General features: G+C 39.1%; 1 protein-coding gene across 2 annotated transcripts in view; it reads right to left on the minus strand.

Moving 5' to 3' along the window:
- Positions 1–19488, minus strand: part of LARGE1 (LARGE xylosyl- and glucuronyltransferase 1) — a 282272-nt gene that overhangs the window by 122225 nt on the left and 140559 nt on the right. For both annotated transcript variants that reach the window (XM_068664913.1, XM_068664920.1), the window contains 2 exons: positions 19149–19231; positions 7539–7662 (listed from right to left, as the gene is read on the minus strand). In XM_068664913.1, the coding sequence (XP_068521014.1) occupies positions 7539–7662; positions 19149–19231 (207 nt within the window). The remainder of the gene's footprint in view (positions 1–7538; positions 7663–19148; positions 19232–19488) is intronic.

Genomic DNA, 19488 nt, shown 5'->3' on the forward strand with positions numbered 1-19488 from the left:
GAATAGCCTGCTTAAATTGCAGTTTGTGTCACTATCAAAAACTCGTTATTCATCCTAATATGTGCAGTTAAAGCACTGCATAACATAATACAGTATGCATAGCGGGTCCTTTGAGTGAGGCCCAAGAAAAAACTGTACCTTCTTGCATCTTACTGGGCTTCATCCCAGTATACCAATTCCTTGCAGTTCCAGATCCTACGTGACACTGACAACAAGTGCAAATCCTAGGAGAAATTGCACAAAAATCTGCGAAAAACTCTCCAGCCTTTGCTGTCTTGCCTCCCTCCACAGACAAAGTCAGAGGTGAGACTGTTTCCAAAAGGTAGGTATCACTAAGCAGAGGACAACTGCTGATATCTGTAACAGCAGCCATGACTGTCCTCCTCATGATCAAATTTTGACTGGCCTCACTGGTTTCCACAGCACTAGATGGACCTTCTTTCATCACAGTCTGTTTTGAATAGGCAAAAAATTAAGACCCACTGTGGTTATATGTAAAATTACTATTTTTTTTTCATGTTCTGGGTCTAAACAGTGATGAAAACCTATTATTATTATTATTATTATTAGTAGTAGTAGTAGTAGTAGTAGTAGTAGTAGAAGTAGTAGTAGTAGTAGTAGTTTATCTGTTTTTAATTTGTACTTTTGCACAGCTACTTTGTGCTGAAGAGGAACCATGAGGGCAGAGGAAGCAGTAGTGAGGTTGCTTGGTCAACATGGAGAGATTCTGACTGCTTTAAAAAGGTTCAGCTGTGCTGGGGGATTTGAATTGCTCTCTGTTTCCTGCTGGACACCTATTTCCTTCTATACAGTCTTGCTTGGAAGCAAGAAAATACCTCAGCTTACAAAACTGGGTCTGTTAAGGTCTAGACATCAGTACTGAAAATGACTGATGAAGGAAGGCTAACAGCACCCAATTCTTAGCATTGTAGCATTGTGTCACAACCACAACCACATTTTATCACCTGAGATTTCAGGCCTCTGGTATTCATTATGTTCATTAGCAAATCCACAGTCTGAATTTTTATGAGAAAATTCAGGTTTAAAACTAAGACAAGTAAGTTAGAAATCTGTACAATGTTTTATCTATAGGCTTTTGTTTTGAAAATATTAATTTTGCATTTTCTCCCCTTTTTTTTTTTAGAAAATGCTGTTGTGATTTAACCCATCAGACAGCTAAGCACCACACATTTGTCAGTTGCTCATCCCCCCTAGTGGGATGTGGGAAGGAATTGAAAAAGGTAAATGTTTGAGAACTCACAGGTTGAGGTAAGGACATTTCAATAAGAAAGGTAAAAGTGAAGAAAATAGTAATAAGAAAAGAATTACGAGAACAAAAAATAAACAAACAAAAAAAAAGTCATGTACAACACAATTGCTCATTGTTAGCTGACCAATACAATACCCAGCCAGCCCCTGAGCAAATGAGCACCCCCTCCCCAGTAAGCACCTCCAGACTCCTTTCTGGCAGGGCAGCATAAGAAGCTGACAAGTCCTTGATTCTGTGCAAGCACTGCTCAGCATTATTTTCATCCTAAATAGAAAACACCACGCCATACCATCTACTACAAAGAAAATTTATTCCATCCCAGCTGAAACCAGGTTGAACATCCCTTAAAAGAGACAGGGAAAGGGCAGGAAGCAGCAGCAGTCTATGCTTTCTATTTCTCAGACGTGTAGAGTAGACCAGCTTACAGAAGGGTGTAACACAGGTGAAATGCAAGCCTGCCATAACATGACAACATTTGACCAAAACTACAGTGGTGTAGAAATGCTTTAATTGAATACCTGCCACTGCATATATGAATGTAAATGTAAATAGGCGCTGTGTTTCACATCCTGTAGTGCATTAATAACAATTAGATCTTGCATGTGAAGTGGAAAATAAAGGAAGAAAAGTAATGTACGTCTGCTTTGTAACTTTGTCTGCCCCTGGGGCATATAATGAACTACTTAACAGATTAACAATCATGCAGTGCCCTTGAACCATACAAAATCTGCATGCTGTGTAATGAAAATATAGTCTAACTACTCTAGTCAGTGATAGCTAGTAGCCAGTCACTAGTGCTGTGAAAATAAATTGTTATGGATGACTGCTTCTGCAACATGCAGTGCAACTGCCTGACAAGGAAAATGGTGGGACACAGGAGACTGCTGGCCAGTTTTGTTATTCAAGGCTTTCTCAACGCTGTTATCATTGCTGTTGCATCTGTAGTTGATGTGACTGACACTAAACTAATAACCTGTTCATCAGATATCTCACATCCTCCCAATTGTCAGTCAAGTCCTTAGCGCCTATGTTCAGCAGGTGGTATCTGAAGTTCTGTAGGAAGTGCTTTCTTGAACACATTTCCAAAATTGATCTATGGCAATGTATGATATGTGCAGCCCCACCAGTGCTATCATTCATTGGAAAAGCTTTCCTGGTAACAAAAAATGTCACGGTATTTGATTTGCTTTTGGTGTCATTTGTTGCACAGACGCTATGAACAGAGCATATGTTAAAAAAAAGCTAACTTGTTGTTGGGATATTGGCTTAGGGTAACTCTTTCATGGACAATCCAGTTTCTCAACAGGACACCTGGCTGCTATTTGGACAGTGTCTGGAGCTCCACTGTAAGGGGCATTGCAGGTGTATCTTAGTTGGATTGGGTGAGACTCCCTAACAAACACTGTTCTGTCCAATTTTTATAATCCAGCTGTACTGCGGTCCTACATGACCACTCCTGCACATGCCTGACCCATCACTGTAGTTCACCTTAACCTACATACAAAACATTTCCTAACTATCTAAAGTATGTACAAAAGATCGCTGTCCTACATGATCATTTTTATACATGTAGGAACTGTTTTGATTGAATAATTACAAGCTTTTTACTCTTGTACAATTCATGAATTTTCCAACAGGAACTGCCTGAGAATCTCTGAGACCACCAGATTCTCCAACCAGGATGTTAATCAACACATTTAAGCACACAAATTGGTGTAGGCACAGCAGGAACTGCCTGGGGAATCTCAAGAACTGTCAGAAATTCCCACTGGGAGAGCTACGGTTACAATCTGTCAAATACTTTTGCAGATGGCCAGCAGTTCAGTCAATTGACTAGTTTCATTTTGGTCTGCTATCTCAAACCAGCCCATTATCTCATCTGTGCAGGTGATACCCAAGAGTTCCTGGACCACCAGAGGAATAAACAACTTAAGTGGACTGGGTATGCACACAGACAGCCTTGAGACCCAGCGACACTACTTTAACGATTAAATAATTATTTTTCATACTTAAATCTGATAGTCTTTGCCTCTCTGTCTGACCAAACGATGTCAACATCTGACCTTCACAGTTCAGATGGCAAGAAAATGGAACTACTAAGACACAACTCATTTCATGCTTAAGTAAATGCCTTAAGTTAGGTAATACTTATTCCACACATTATTCCAGCTTGAATTTCCTCTCTGGATCATGCATCTTACTGTGATTGAATTTATGGACTACTCCAACATTTCAGGTATGAAATCACCTAAGGCAGCATCTGTACTGAGATTCATAGTCTACTGTTTCTGGGAACAATAAATATTGGAGTATTGTCCGTATGTGCAGAAAACTGAAAAGCTTTTCACATTTCACTTTCAGATCAAACATTCATCTGTTGCAAAAACCTAATCAACACCCCTACCTTCCAGTTCACAGATCAACTGCAGCACTTTTGTGGGCCCAACTATTTAAAGGACGTGTCTTTTCTGCTTTACCAGTGATGATGAGACTACATTTATCTGGGCAATCAACATTCACACACAGCAGAGCAGACAACTGCTTCTTCTACCTTCTGCTTCCCTCAGTTCACCTGATGTTGTCAGCAGTCTGTCAGGCAACATCTGGAAAAACAAACCTGCCTCATCTATATTCCACACATCACATACTCAGTACTGCTTTATCAGCTGCTCCTTCTGCTCTGGGCCAGTACTGATCACATTGGGTTTAATGCCTGTACTTCCATGTGAACGAACCGGCATGAGATTCCACATCAAATAATGAAGTGCTAGTGCTATGTGCTAGTGTGTGCACATCTTTAGTGGTTAGCTCTGGACTTTCTTCATGTCAGACTGAACTGAAAAAATACAATAACCTGCAGCATAATATTTGCAAGCCACAGCTGTAATGGGTCTTTTAGATCAACGTTTCACAGGTATATAGTTTTCTTTTATTTAATGTTCAGAGAAGATAATTTTCCATTTCTAGTTATTTGGTGAGAGGCAGTGCTATAACAGCTACATCTACTGCATTAGGACCAAAGCTGAATGACAGGGCTGATGTGAGCACATAAAGTGAATCTACAATGCCAAGTCACTTTCCAGTTTGAAATCAGAGCCATATGTGGCTATATGGATGTGGAAGTGTTACACATGTGGGCCATACCAAGTAGAAAAATCACAAACTCTGCAGCAGCTATGAAATGTCTCTATTACTGTTGCCATTACCAGCTCTCCACTCTTCAGGGATGCTTACTGCTAATTACTAACTGCAGGTAGCATGTTTAGTTAATGGGAGACAGTTGCAATGCCAGTACAGTCCACAATATAAACAGCTTCTGAGGTGAGGAAGAGCTTTTAAACACAGGTCTCCCTTGTGGTTACTGGTAAGGCAATGAGAAGACTCACCAAAATATTTTGGAGGAGGTTACAAGCGTCCTACTAGAACTTGCAGTTACAATCATAAAAATGACAGTTTGGAATAAATATATCTGCCTAGCTCCCATCTCAACTGTGTCTGACCTTTCTCCTGGAAATGCTGTTGCCTTGGTTCAGCTCCACAGCCAGGTCTCCTCCTCTTCTGCTGCATCCCCTATAACGTGCCTCAAAGACATCGCTGTGGGTATGTTCTCCTGTGATTTATGCCCCTTTTAAGCAGGCTGGTGTTAGTTTGGCAGCACCTACCTCCACGGAGAGAATGAACATAGGCTTTGTGTTCTGCAGGATAAATACGAACAGCTGTGTCATCTTGCAAAAAGGAAAAATAAGTCTTCTCTAAATTTTAAAAGGAGTATCTGACATGGTTAATTCACAGCAGCATACGAAGTGCTATGTTTGTTTGCCAGCACTAGAACATCTGGGATACTCAGTGGTACCTTGTCTTCTGTTTCTTGCTATGAGGCATCCAGCCCTCCTCTAGAACCTGAGAGGAAATATCAACTACTACAGAGCCTTATTTCCTCTACCTTCCTTCAGGATACTGGTTGTTCTTACTCTAAACTAAACAGTGTGCCTTTAAGAGCTGCAGATGTTAAGAAACATTTCCAAATATTTCTGTCTCCAAATTTTGCCTTTTAAAAAATTAATACTCTAGTGGATTGTGTTGCCTGAATTCAAAATAGCTACTTGAAAGCAAACAAGCATTCATACTATTTATGGGGGATCTAACATTATGTGCTCCCTTCCACTGGCTGAGCAGAAGCAGGACTTTTCCTAGAACTTAAGGGCTTAAGCTAACATGCCCCGCTCCTGCTGCATTAGGAAGCAAGGGGCTGGAAGCTCATACTTGACCCAAGGGAAGAAAAACAAACAAACATGAAATGAAATGTTTTCTGTAGCTTTGAAAATGTACTCCAAAACAATGAAACAGTGGTGTATGAAAGCTAAGCAGAAACTTCTCAAGCTATTGTTCAGTATAAACCTCTTAAACATCAGCAATTAGTATTGATTACAGGTTTAAAAAAGCACTATGGAGGGCCTTTCAAACTGAGACTTGGTATATACTGCAACAGTGGATTCATAGATCATTTCAGAGAAAGGTAGAAAAGTAAAACATTCCAGAATAAGCTCTACATTTTCCTAACACTGGACTGCATAATGTAGCTCCCAAGAGTGCATGTCAAAAACATGAACCCAAAACAATCATTAAATCCTCTCTAGAGGTTATGTAGGAAACAAAAGAGATGAGCTCCCACAGCTGCCTTTAAACAGCTCCTTAAACAGTTTTTGCTAAAACTTGCCGCATGATCTGGATTTGAGCCAGTATTACTCCTGGGTTTTTAAAAATCCTTTTTTTAAAAAAAATCCTGCTGTCCATCACTTTCATCTATGCTGTGTACTATTTTATAGAGTGTTTTTTAAGTACTGAATTCAGGGAAATTGCTTGGTATGCTCTGAGCAAGAATGGTTGACCAGTAAGGTTGTATTTATGTGTCATTACTCATATCCAGTAAGAAAGTGGTTTCCAAACCTAAAGCCTATGGATTATATGCAAGACAGTCCAGTGTTGCCTTAGGTTGCCAGCCACACGAAAATTAAAGTGAAGAGGAAGGCACAAAACAAGGCTTTACTCTACAGCATCTTATCTGCACAATGTTGTTGCCTATAAGTCAGTAAGTTGGGGATCACTGATGTAAACTCTCTTGGTTATTATTTACTTAGCTGGATTGGACCATACCCAAATGACCAGAAGGAAAACATTAAGAGGCTTGTTTTGCCCAGCTGAGAGGCTAATTATGTACTGTAATTTCCTACAATTTACAGAAAAGTACAGGTAATATAGATATGTTCAAGACTAACAAGAACAAACCTCCTCCTTACTATGAAGCTATAAAGAACAAAAGGGAGATCTCTAGCTAATTAGGTTAATACCTGATATAGCTTCATATGGAAGAACCAATAAATAAATAAAAATAGCTAGAAGGAAAATATTTTACTTCAGGATAATTTTTCCCTTTTCCACCTCTTTCTGTAACATTTTGTATTCAAGATTCTACAACTTGGTGTGCTTTGAATTTACCCCCTAATTAGCATAGCAATTTTCTAAATTTTCTTTTTCACTTGTTTTGGGGCGTAGTTCAGAACAGTCTGGTAAGTCATACAAATGATTGCCACACACTCCAAATGTTAAAATCTGAATTCTTCAGTCTACATCCACAGCTAAAAAACATGTAGCTTAATCTCAGTGCTGTGTCTCTGTGATCTAATTTAAACTTTTCAACTCTGTGAAAAGATAATTACTTCATGCCTTGAGTAAGTCATTTTTTCCCCCATCGGAACACCGCTTTCTTCAGAGTTATTTCTTTTGAAAGGGCATCCAGATAAAAAAGGGTAGTTATTTCAAAGTTTAATATTGATACCTCTTCAGAGTGCATGTACTTACATTGTAACACACCCATGCTTGAGAAATGCAAGGAGATTGATTGTTTCTGATAACAGACTTGGGCTTATTAAACAAGATACTTGTGATTCCTCCATTAGTTCTATAAAGAAGCATCCTTAGGAAAACATAATGTGGTCAGATGCAATGCAACCCAGAAAAACAGAATCCTCTTGAGAGCAGGTAAAATTCTAAGCTGCTACAAAATATATACCATTAGAAGAAAAACTTCACTGGTTTTAGCAAATCAATCTCTTCCAGTTAAGTGCAACTGAGATTACAATCATGTGGGTTAGGGTTATTTTTAGCCAGGACGAATGCTATTCTCCTTCAATCCCCAGTCCAGACAGATGAATAGAAAAGGGTGACATGAAACCAGAAGTGCATGAGTAACATTTGTGCTTGTCTTTACCTTGAGCTCATCTGCATCATAGAAGTCTATGCGCACAGCAGGGACCATCCACGTCTGGAACAGAGTTGCGAGGATCTGTTTGGCAATTGCATCCGCGATGAGGTGAAAGTGGAGTGGGTTTCGCCTGATATGAGAAGGGAGAAAAATATGTTGGTCCAAAGGTTTCTAATTTCTGTTGTAGAAGGACAACATCATAGCTTACAAAGTTTTATGCATGTCTAAGGTTGCAAGATAAAGCGTACATCATGTCTGGTGAAGTACTGCTCTGTGGCCAAAATGCTGAGGCACTTACAATTTGAATGAACAATAATAGAAATACTGGATCAGTTTTTGGGTGGTTGTAAATAAATACACTTCCTTTGACTTCAGTGGAATGTAATGATTTATGACAGCTGAGGATCTGATCCCTACTACTACAAGACCCTTAAAAGAAAGCCAAGTTAACACCTCTTTGAGCCACGGGTTGTGAAAGCGATTGCTTTCAGTTCTAGGTCAACATGGTAATTTATCTCTACATTAAAAATAGTTTTCTGTAGAGCAATAGGAGTGGAGCGGAAGGTGAAAAAATAATCACCTGAATGAAATAACATTCCAGGACTATTGAGTTTGCATGCATCATTTCTACAAAGCGAACTTGGGGTATCAACAGCTGTCCCACATGAAACCAGATGTTTCAAGTGAGTGCCTTCTAGGTATTGGAATAATGAATAGACCGGAAATTGTAAATTTCCCCACGTCCTTGTTCCTAAAAGGGTGACAGGGTTCAAGAAAAGCAGGAACAAAGAAAATATATTACTCTCGGACACCAGTTTTGGGTTCATCTCCGTAATTTCAGGACTAGGCCTAAGTCAAAAGGAGGGTCACAAAAATGATCGGAACACCACTCCCACTAAGAAAGGCTGAGAGAGCAGGGGTTGTTCAGCCTGGAGCTGGGAAGATCTTACTGAAGCTTTTCAATACTTAAAGGGGGCTTATAAGAAAGATGGAGAGAGACTTTTGCAAGGTCTTGTAGTGATATAACAAGGGGTGATAGTTTTTAACTGAAAGAGGGTACTTTTAGATAAGGTATAAGGAAAAAATTCTTCACCATGATAGTGGTGAGACACTGGAACGGGTTGCCAGGGAAGTTGTGAATGCCACATCCCTGGAAGTGTTCAAGATGAGATTGGACAGGGCTTTGGGCAACCTGAACTAGTGAGAGATTTACAGGGAGGTTGGACTAGATAATATTTAAAGGTCCCTTCCAACATAAACCATTCCATGATTCCATGAAAAGCTTCAAAGCCAGGATGAGTGAAGCCAGTATCAACAAGATTGGTAATGTCTGACAGTATACAGACTTTTCTACAGTAATCTGAATGTTGACATTACAAATACCATGTTTAAATTCCTTAACTTTGCTTCTCTCTTTGAGGGACAGTAAGCAACAATCTGATCTTTACTGAGCTTCTGTCGTAGAAGTATGAAACCCTGCTAGTGGAAGTGAGTCATGATTTGTAGTCGTCCATGTTTATCGCTAACTTAGCAACTTCCACTGTAAGCAGAGAAGGACAGAGTTTGCAAAAGCCACCAAGATGACAGATGGTCCATTTAGTCTTTAGGATTGGTTCAACCTTTCTTTGATCCCAAGGGCAGACTATTGGAGTCTCATTACTGTGAAATTTATAAAGGTAAATGGGTGTACTTGTCAAATGATATTTTTCATCTAAAAAAGAGGACCATTTCGTTTCAGATGCTGGTTAAGGTGGAGTATGACTGATGCTACTACATTCTGCCGTGTGAATGAGAAGTGAAGAAATCTATGTTAGTTCAGGCCAACACATTTCCATTATACTTTTGGGCTTAATCCAAAAGATGAAGGTTATTTCTTTCTCCATTTCCTGCCTTAATGAAGAATATGTGCCTTTCTCTTTAATGCTACTTTCCTCTGCTTTGATGAGTAATATCGTTTTTCACTCGACAAAGTCCACAAGAAAACCTGAAAATACACATAATGGTTCATAGTATCATAACACCTCTCAGCAGAAAAAAGAGACTGTAGTAATAAGCAATGTATGGCTGGATTTTGCAGCATTAGAAATAGTGCACATAAAATCCAACCGAATATCCAGTAATCTCAGTGAAGCTGTTCTATTGGTTTCAAGGGGACTGTGGATCAAATTATATGCTTATAGGAGAAGCAGAAAAAGGGCTGGTAAGAAGCCTTATATATGAGTTAATCATGATGGCAGAATAAACCCATGACTGATCTGAGTTTAACAATATCCAAAACACTAAGCCACAATATGCTTTCCAAAAGGACAAAGGTCTTTTAATCTCCTGTGTGCCCTGCAGTAAGCAGGGGAAAGGGAAAAGTTGTAGGTTGTCAGCTGTGGAGGGTCCCATTACCAAGCCAAAGGGATCACAGCAATTATATCTGCTTCACCAGCCCAGCAGGAGAGAAGACCACATCCTGGCTCATGCAGATTCCGCAGTAACCAGGCACCTTGCCAAGAAAAAATCAGGAAATAGCAGTGATCAGGAAATGTATTTCATTAGCAGAGAAAAGGTCAAGAGAAACAAAGGTGCAAAATCAGTGGATCTAGGTATTGGCAATGCAGTATTTCAAGGCAAAGAGGCATACACTGTCAACACACACATTCTATACAGGTCCGTCTGCTTAGCAGGGGCTGAGTCTGGTATCTGGTAGGACTATTTCCCAGCTGGTGTTCTTCAGTAATCTTGCTTCTTTTTTTTTTTTTTTTCCGGGGTCATTTATCTATATATTGCAAAGTAGAACCAGAAGAGTAAAATCAGTTAAAAAACAAGAAAGCTACATCTTCTTTCAAACCGTCATTTAGTTAAATGGAATTGGTATAAAATATTTGAAGATAAAACACACTACTTGAAAAGAAAAAGTCCGATACAAAGATGCTCAGATGTTCAGTAGCAGTTTACACTTATCTGAATGACCTAGACTGTATGAAACTTAAATGGGAACAAGTGGGTGACATTTTCTTTAGTTCAGCTCCTACTGGGAAAACGAAGAAAGGAGTCGTTGTACTCTGACACAGAAATCTCTTTCAAGTCGTTAGCCTCATGGTAAAGATTCAGCTGGAAGGAAAGTGTGTGTCAGAGGCAAAGCAGAGGATTATCACTTACAGAAATGTATCCCCAAAACAGAGTAGTGACCTGCTGACATCTACAACTGTATGTGCATCAGCCACAGAAAATTTTATTCCAGATGAGATTTTAGTTATGTGAAAAGGGTGGTTTGAGGTTTGTGGTGCTTGAAGGCAACAGAGCACAGGCTGAAATGTGCAAGATCTTCTGAAGGTAACCAGACTAGCATACACACAGATGACATCTTTTACCTGTTCTGGGGTCTGCAATTTGCAAAGCCCAAAAGAAATGGATTGCTTCAAAGTGTTTATGAAACAAGTGCAGAAGCTTGAAGATCAATCATCATCCATTGTAAAAGATACAGAAGAGAGTCTATAAGATGAGAATTTTTTCTCAAGAGATATGAGAATGAGATGTTATCTTTCCTCTTAATTATTTGCCAACTTGATTGAATCACCAGTGACAATCATGGGAATCAAGAAGGACTTCGCTGAAAGCTACATTTCATTAGCCTTAGATGTTTTGCTATACCATTTGGTGCTATTGAAAGCTGTTTCCTTCTTTGGATAGGTCTTTTTTCCAGGACAGAGACATTTTGGTATACAAGGTTTATAAAAGTGAAATTAAACAGTATTGCTCCTATGACTAGTTAAGAGATAGCCATATGGAGAGGTACATGCATTTAGCAGCTACAGTTTAAGAAGATTGGGAAAAGAAGGGGGAGATAACCAAGTCTCTCAAAAAAAAGCTCGAGAGTCCATTGATTGGGTACAAGGGAAGGTGGTATGCCTGTTGAATAAGTTTAACGAGCAGATGAAGACACTGAGGTTTGCTAGAGGAAACTGAGTTGCATAAAGATATGCAACTCATATGATGAGTTGCATAAATATGATGCTGTAGTTAAAGAAACTGCCGTGAAGGTAGATCAAGTTATGGAAAGGACTTTCATGCTGTGGTTTCCTGCAATGGCAGGGCAGTTAAAGGGATGACCCAATGGTTTCCTTCCATTTCCCTGAAACTTGGGACTTCTTTCTTGGATTGGAGAGAACCTGGAATGAAGTCTCAGAAAGAGTAATGACCAGACCAACACAAACGTCCTCTTCTCTCACTCCCAATGTGAGCTGAACTTCCTTTGCCTTTCCCTTTGCTGACCAACTCAAAGCACAGCTAAATATGATATATACCATACAACTCATTCTCCACCAGGCATGTCATGAAAACAAAAAAGTCACCCACAGTAGAAGCTGGTTTTATCTTGTACTGCTATAAAGCACTATACTGTGAATGGTGACAGCTATTGAATACTATAGGTCAATATGTGGCATTTTTGATACATTTCTGCTACAAAATTATTAGGTTTTGAAAAATTCTCAGTTTACATGTGAATTTGTATGCTCGGAATTCAAGGTTTCCAGTATTCTGGCTTTCAGATCAGACAGCCCTTCAGCTCTGATCTCCCAGTTTTCCAGTTTCCTCACTATAGAAACAGATACAGAAATGACCAGGGAGTTTCTCCTTAATATCCAGACATCACTTAATCTCTTTGATCTCAGAGAGTGTGAATATCTGAATTTTTACCAAATACAACCTTTCGCTGTTTCTGGTACATGGAAAATGCTTAATGCAGAAGAAAGATCTTTAAAAATATGGGTATTTCCCTTCAAGTGGAAACCCAAGGTTTTAATTGCTCTACTTAGAGAACTGTAAATCCTCATATATTAAATTATTTCTGCTTACCTTAAGGCCAGAATACTACCTGGTAGTGTAAATTACATATGAACATCTCACATTTCTTTACCTAAATTGCTTTCTTCAAAAGTGAATGAAAAGAGATTCTGCCCAACATTTTCAAGCATGGATGCTTAAATACAGGCAGTTAGACCTAAATATAAGAGCTTAAAAGAATGCTTTTATTTTCAGAATTGCTGAGGTCCTATAACATTTAGTAAAATGAAAATAATTCAATAACTTTAAAAATCAGGACCTTTAGGAACCTATCCTGCGATACTCATTTCCATATATATATATCTCACGATGTCTTATTTTTACATTTTAAAACTTCTTGTTCCTCATCACAGTTTTGATCTGCTTGCTCAAGCATCGTGGACCATTCTTTTAGAATAGCCAGTGCCACAGAATTAAATACAAAAACCTATCATTGAAAAAGGGAGTAGTGAACCAAGACTCACTCTTCCCTTCTGTATTATTCCATAGCTCAATTGTTAGCAATTCAAAAAGCAGCTGCTTGGTTGTATGGTCTCTTTCTGTAACAGAGGATTTTTTTTTTTCTAAGAATATAAAAAGGCCAGTAGCCCAGGGGGTTTATTTCCAAAACCTATACTTTATTAAGAGAAGCACAACAAGGTAATACCTTTTATATCTGTAACAAATGGTTACAAGAACTTCAAACAGAAATTATAAAAGGCAGCTTGGGATTTTTTTTTTTTTTCTAATGCCCATATGACAATCCATATGGGAAGAATTTCAATGTGGAAATCATTAAAGATTTTTCAAGCCCTTTCACATCCAGTATTGATTAAAATGCTCCCCAAACTATTGGAGAGATCTTAAGATGCATGAGCAGCCTCATTTATGGATTGTCTTGTTTTGTGTTAACTTACAGGAATCACTTTGGAAATTAATAAGAGATTTCATGGACAGATTTCTTTAAACATTGCTTTCTCCATTATTCCTCCATTGTTAGGACAGCTAGAAATATAAAATGAAGCATGTATTTTTGATGCATTTACATGCATCAGAGAAAACAGTGTATACATTACAGTTTTTGTCAGAAAAATCTCCCATAAAATAGACTGACATGTTAGAAAAGTGGGAAATGATGACAAAGGTTTTAGATTCTCAGATTAACTCCATTAAGGCAAAGTGGTCTCCATGGAATACAGTCATTAGATTACATAAGCTTTAATTACCAGCCGGTGTTGACTTGTGACTCTTACTTGGAAATTACATGTCATCTTTTTTATTTAATTTAGATTTTCTTTTGGTTTATCTTACTCTACTTGTTCTAAGAAAAAACAAAAAACAACACAGATTATTATTCTTGCAGCTATTTATAACACAGTTTAAAGTCCTAATAATAAAAATACTTAGACATATGCTTTACTTCAAAGTTGTAGGCAGCCTTCTTAAGGGCTACTTTGAGAAGTACCTGATGTTATACTATGAGCTCACATCTCCATTGAGGTGTGAGTTTTGAGAACGGAGGAAAATGTTAAGGGAAGGGAAACACAAAGGGGAAGGGGCTAGGGGAAGGGGCTAGTGGAAAAGGGAAAAGGGAAAAGGGAAAAGGGAAAAGGGAAAAGGGAAAAGGAGAGGAGAGGAGAGGAGAGGAGAGGAGAGGAGAGGAGAGGAGAGGAGAGGAGAGGAGAGGAGAGGAGAGGAGAGGAGAGGAGAGGAGAGGAGAGGAGAGGAGAGGAGAGGAGAGGAGAGGAGAGGAGAGGAGAGGAGAGGAGAGGAGAGGAGAGGAGAGGAGAGGAGAGGAGAGGAGAGGAGAGGAGAGGAGAGGAGAGGAGAGGAGAGGAGAGGAGAGGAGAGGAGAGGAGAGGAGAGGAGAGGAGAGGAGAGGAGAGGAGAGGAGAGGAGAGGAGAGGAGAGGAGAGGAGAGGAGAGGAGAGGAGAGGAGAGGAGAGGAGAGGAGAGGAGAGGAGAGGAGAGGAGAGGAGAGGAGAGGAGAAAAACAATCTGCTGATACACACAGATGTCTATATACAAGGGAGTTCATTGGCAAGGCAGAATTAACTGAGACAGAAGAGAAGGTAATTTCTTACAGATCCTCTGGCTGACCTAGCTGCCAGCAACATGTTGTGTAATTTTGGCCTTTCTTTGTTCCCAAATGAAACATGGTGTTTAGCATGTCTTTGGAAAAGATAAGAGTACATTTAAAATAATTTCATCTCTTAGTGAAGTTAAGAATTACCTAAGTAGAGACAGCAATGATCTTTGCAATGTGAAACTATAACCTCTGGGCTGTTTCTGTGACACTCTAAGCTTTACATTTTTCAGAAATGAAGTAAAACATTGAAAAGGACCACTGTAACTTGTACCAGCAGCTGCAGAATTTTCAAGGAGAGTTATTAGCCACAGGACACGGCATCACATTTGAAAACTAAATACATTCCCAAAGCATTTCCATTACATTTTGCCCAGCTGACCCAACATCTTTAGTAGTGTTTAGTCTTTTGCTTCGGAAAAACTAAACTTACGTTGCACTTAGAAAATATTGATAAGAGCTTGGCTGTGTTAAACTGGCTGAGAGAGAGTATTTTTCACCCCTGCAGCAGATTTATAAAATCCGTCATAATTAGGAACTAGATGCCCCAGAGAGGTAAGCAGGAAAGTTGCAGACTAGGACTAAGCGCTCATTCTACATGCCTCCCTCTGTGCGGCAGTGCCAATGCATATTTATCAGAGTCTGCAAACTCTGCACTATCGCAGCTCTGCTGAGTGCCCCCATGAGAACAGACTGTCAGTTATGTCAAACTGGGTGTTAAAAGCTGCTGGGATTTTGTGGCTTGAACATACGTTTTCTGAAGACAAAACTGGAATCAAGCTCCTTTTCCACTGGGAGCGAAATGCATTTTTGAACTACGGTGTTCTTATAGGGAATTAACCATACTGCCCCTTCCCCCTCCTCTTCCCACTCTCTGGAACTCAAAGACAGATATAGTTTCCCAAATGGCTTGAACAAATAGCTTGCCTATGTCTCATGATATATATGGCATGACTAGAATCAGAAACTTGCCTTTTTAGACCTGGCAGAGGAAGACCTGGGGAGAGCTGAAATGTTCAATATGCAGAATTTGCTGTACATTCATGGTAGAGAGTAGACAGCACAGTCCGTCTACAGAAACTCCTGTAGTTTTTATTCTTAATGACCCAGCACCCCTGCTGTCTTGTGTCTCTCTATCTAGCACTCTAGCTCAAAGCTGGGGCTGCAACAAATACGTTAGTACGCAGGGGAGGGATGATTACACCGACATGGCTCCCTTTTCTCGGAATTTCTGCACTACAGGAGTAGGGATTCCCTACAGAAGCAGGGAATTGAGGCATCCCTTCTTGTATTAAAATACAGAGATACTCAGTTAAAACATGCTTTAAATAGTAAACTGGAAGGAAATGCCAATAAGAGCAGGCAGGACATCTCTGTGAATCCCCGACAGATTCACTGCAATCAGTGCCCTTACAACAGATACCAAATGAAGGGCAGCAGGAAAAGGAGATGAAGTGTGGTTGCTTTGAGGGGCCAGTTGCTTAATCACTATAGTGAATTCAGGGTGTTGCAGAGCAGGACTGAGGTGCAGTGGTTCAGCTGTCCAAGGAGAACCCACACTGTGCCTGCCCGTAACAACAGCTGTGTTTGCTACACGACCATCTTTCAGTTCTGCAATACTCTCCCTATCTCTCTTCTTACAGGCAAATTCTGCACCTGCCACATCAGGTTCTGCCAAACCCTGATAATCAGAAACTCTGAACAAGGGAAAAAAATCTCTTCGACAATATGTTTAGAAGCATTTTTGTTCTGTTCTTGCAAAACTATATCTAAAATTAAATGTGGTGATCCTATAGGCAAAGGACCAGTAGCCTAACTTTAGTTTACAGGATAGCACAAGCAAACTTCTGTGCCAGTGGAAACACAGTTCTTTCAAATACCTGTTCTCCTTGTTTTATTGGACAATGCCAAGTAGGACAAATTCCCTGCTGCAAACTTTAGGGTTAGAAAAAGAGACATTTCCATGCCTCTTTTCACTGATGACCTTTGAGTCAGATGGTGAATCTGCTACTGATGTCATGAAGTTCCCACCATCTGAGCTAAAAGCCTCCGACTCTCCTAACTCATTCCTCCTAATGCAGTATCATGACCTGTCTCCATCTTCCTTTCCTACAATTAAACAGATCCTAGCAACTAAAATAAAACTCCCTAGTCACAATAAACTTTCAAGTGCATACCAGTCTCCAGGATAACACTGTTTGCACATGGCAACCAATGCAAGGAATATTCATTTACACTTAGAAGCAATTTTCAGCCGAGTTTGTTGTTTGTTGTTTATTCTCCAGTCCTCTTCACCACTGCCACTTCAAAGAAAGAGACACAAGAAAGGAGACTTTCTGAGGCATGGTCCTCTGCTATGTAGCCACAGCATCAACAGATGCTTTAGAAGTCTAATAATTTGCCTGCATTTTCTAGAAGATAAGGAAGAATTGTCAAAGAAGCTGTATTTCTTCTCTGAGAACATCTTTCTTTCCAAGTGGACCATTTAACACCCATTGAGAAAAGCTAGTTCTGGGTAGGAACGCACTCAGATTTGTCTTTCAGTATATTTTGAGCAAACAAGTGAGATAAGTTATCTTGAAAGTTGTAACTCTACTGAAGTTTCATTAGCTATACTGAACTTCAACTCTTCTGCTGAGCTAGACAAATCCTTTGAGATGAGTAGTACTGCTAGCCAAACAGTAATTGTGTTCTTGACAAGTGAAGACTCCACCAGACTCAAAAATACCAATGCTACCTCTCTTTGTTCTGTTTTCATTGTTTTATTTAAATATATTTCCCATACCACTTACGGCAGATTGTTTATAAGTTTAGTTGTTTAGCTGAGTGATAAAACAGAGGAATTTCCTGTAAGTAACACAAAAGCAGACTGCCTAAACCTTTGAGCTATGACATTGCTATTATTTACAGCACCTTTGGAAACATACAGAATTCTAAAGTCTTCTCAAAATGGAGGCAAGTACCAAGAGAGAAAAATGCTAAAAAGCTAAGCACTGAAAATACTCCCATCGCCATAAAAATGTGTACTTTCAAGAACCCCCTTAAAAACAACAATCAAAACAGACGAAATGCCCCACATTCTTGCAATATAAAGCCACTTTACACTGAATAATTCAGGAGTCTGATTGGAAATAGATAAAGTTTTAAAATTTAACAGGGTTTTAACACTCAGGAAAATTCTGCCAAGAGCATGATACAGGTTTTTACTGCTGTTTTGGTTTTATGTTTATTTTAGTATTGTTTTTCATGCTCCTCGTCCTTTGTTATAGTCATCTAACAAGAACATACTACTTCTGGGAAGACCTGCAAAGGCTACGTATTAATAGTGAAAGTTGGTCTCGTATTTTGGAGAATAGAATAGTTCAGTTGTAAGGGACCTTCAAAGATCATCTAGTCCAAATTCTTGACCACTTCAGGGTAACAGAAAGTTAAAGCACATTATTAAAGCATATTATCCAAATGCCTCTTGAACACTGTCAGGCATGGAGCATCAACAACCTCACTAGGAAGCCTGTTCTAATGTTTGACCACTATCACAGTTACAAAATTTTTCCTAATACCTAGTTCAGAGAATGTCCTGTCTCCACGTGCACTCCAGCCAAGTTCTTAAAATGATATTTAATGAGTCCTTTTCCACACTGTAAAAGGTAAGCATTTACATTCTCTGTGGAAGGTTACCAGAAACAGGTAACGTTAAAATGGTGCACTAAACACATGGTAAGGGAGTGATTACTAAGAGTGTTCCAGCAGGGATCAGAAGAGCAAGGTGGGGGACTGGAATGCTCCACTACAGGTGTAAGAAGATATTAGCATGATATGAACAAGATTCTTCCTCCCTGGTATAAAATATCATTCAATATTAAACAGTGTTTGAAACAAACTACCTCCTTAGTAAACTTTCCATATACTAAACACACTTTATTAATTTATGTATCCTGTTTGAGTTCAACAGTTTGACTAGTCTCTCACTTCCCCATTTCAATCCATCTTTTGCAACACTGACTAAAGTGTACAAGGGATATATAGATATGCCCACGTGGAGTTTAACATCATTTCACTTTTTCTGGAGCTGCTGTTTATTAAGAGAATTGACTATTTTATCTTCATTGGACATTGATGCCTCTACATTTTGGGATCTAACTGTGCTCTATGTGCTAAAAACAAGCTGCAAAGCCTTCTGGGGGGCTGCCAGTAGCTCCTCCAAGGCCACAATAAATAATCTGACTTTGGTGATATAATATAGACTATAGTAACAGATTTACATTGAAAAACAAGTGTCTAATTAGGAAGCTGGGATAGTGAAGAAACTGGTGTGTATTTATATGTATGGCTTTCAAATTATTATCTACACCTGTGCCATAAACTGGTACCAGAAGTAGGCTAAATGAATACAAAGCTGTTATTACTATTATTTTCCAGCATTTAGGAGTGTGCAAATGCTTTACAGTTCAGATATGGTATCGATTCCTGCAATGCAACAAGAAAGGGAAACAAGTGGATTTCTGATCCCTTGAATTTACTGTAGAAATATTTATATGAGTGAATCTATTTATGGTGGTCATAGATTTCATGCTTTTTTTCTTTCCAAACAAAAGGCAGACAGGGAAGGGAATCTGATTTTCTATTGAATATTCTATTGAATATGTATGAAAATGTAACAAGAGCTTATTTAGCCATAATCAGATATACAACATATAAAAAAAGAAAGCTACCTTTACCTGTGAAATAAGACAGACTTGACGAGTGTGACAACATCCCGACTGGCATTGTACCCTGCACAAACAATGGCGACGTGGATAGTCTGTGGGAGAAGAACAAAAAGAACAGAAATTAAAGCTTGCTCCTGTGTTCTATCGCTTATTAAGGAGAGCACATACATGACAGTGCTATTATTTAGTGCGGCGATTGTTAAAAGATTTGAGTGGGTGTTTTGCAGCTGTTTGCAGCCCACTTGAGGCAGTTTGTTAAAAACATCTTAATTGAGTTATAACACCATCATCATTCCAAAGTCATTACTGTCCCTAAATTACATCAGATGTCTGAACAGAATTGCGTTTA

The sequence above is a fragment of the Anas acuta genome, chromosome 1 (genome assembly GCF_963932015.1).
Source record: "Anas acuta chromosome 1, bAnaAcu1.1, whole genome shotgun sequence".
Classification (NCBI taxonomy): domain Eukaryota; kingdom Metazoa; phylum Chordata; class Aves; order Anseriformes; family Anatidae; genus Anas; species Anas acuta.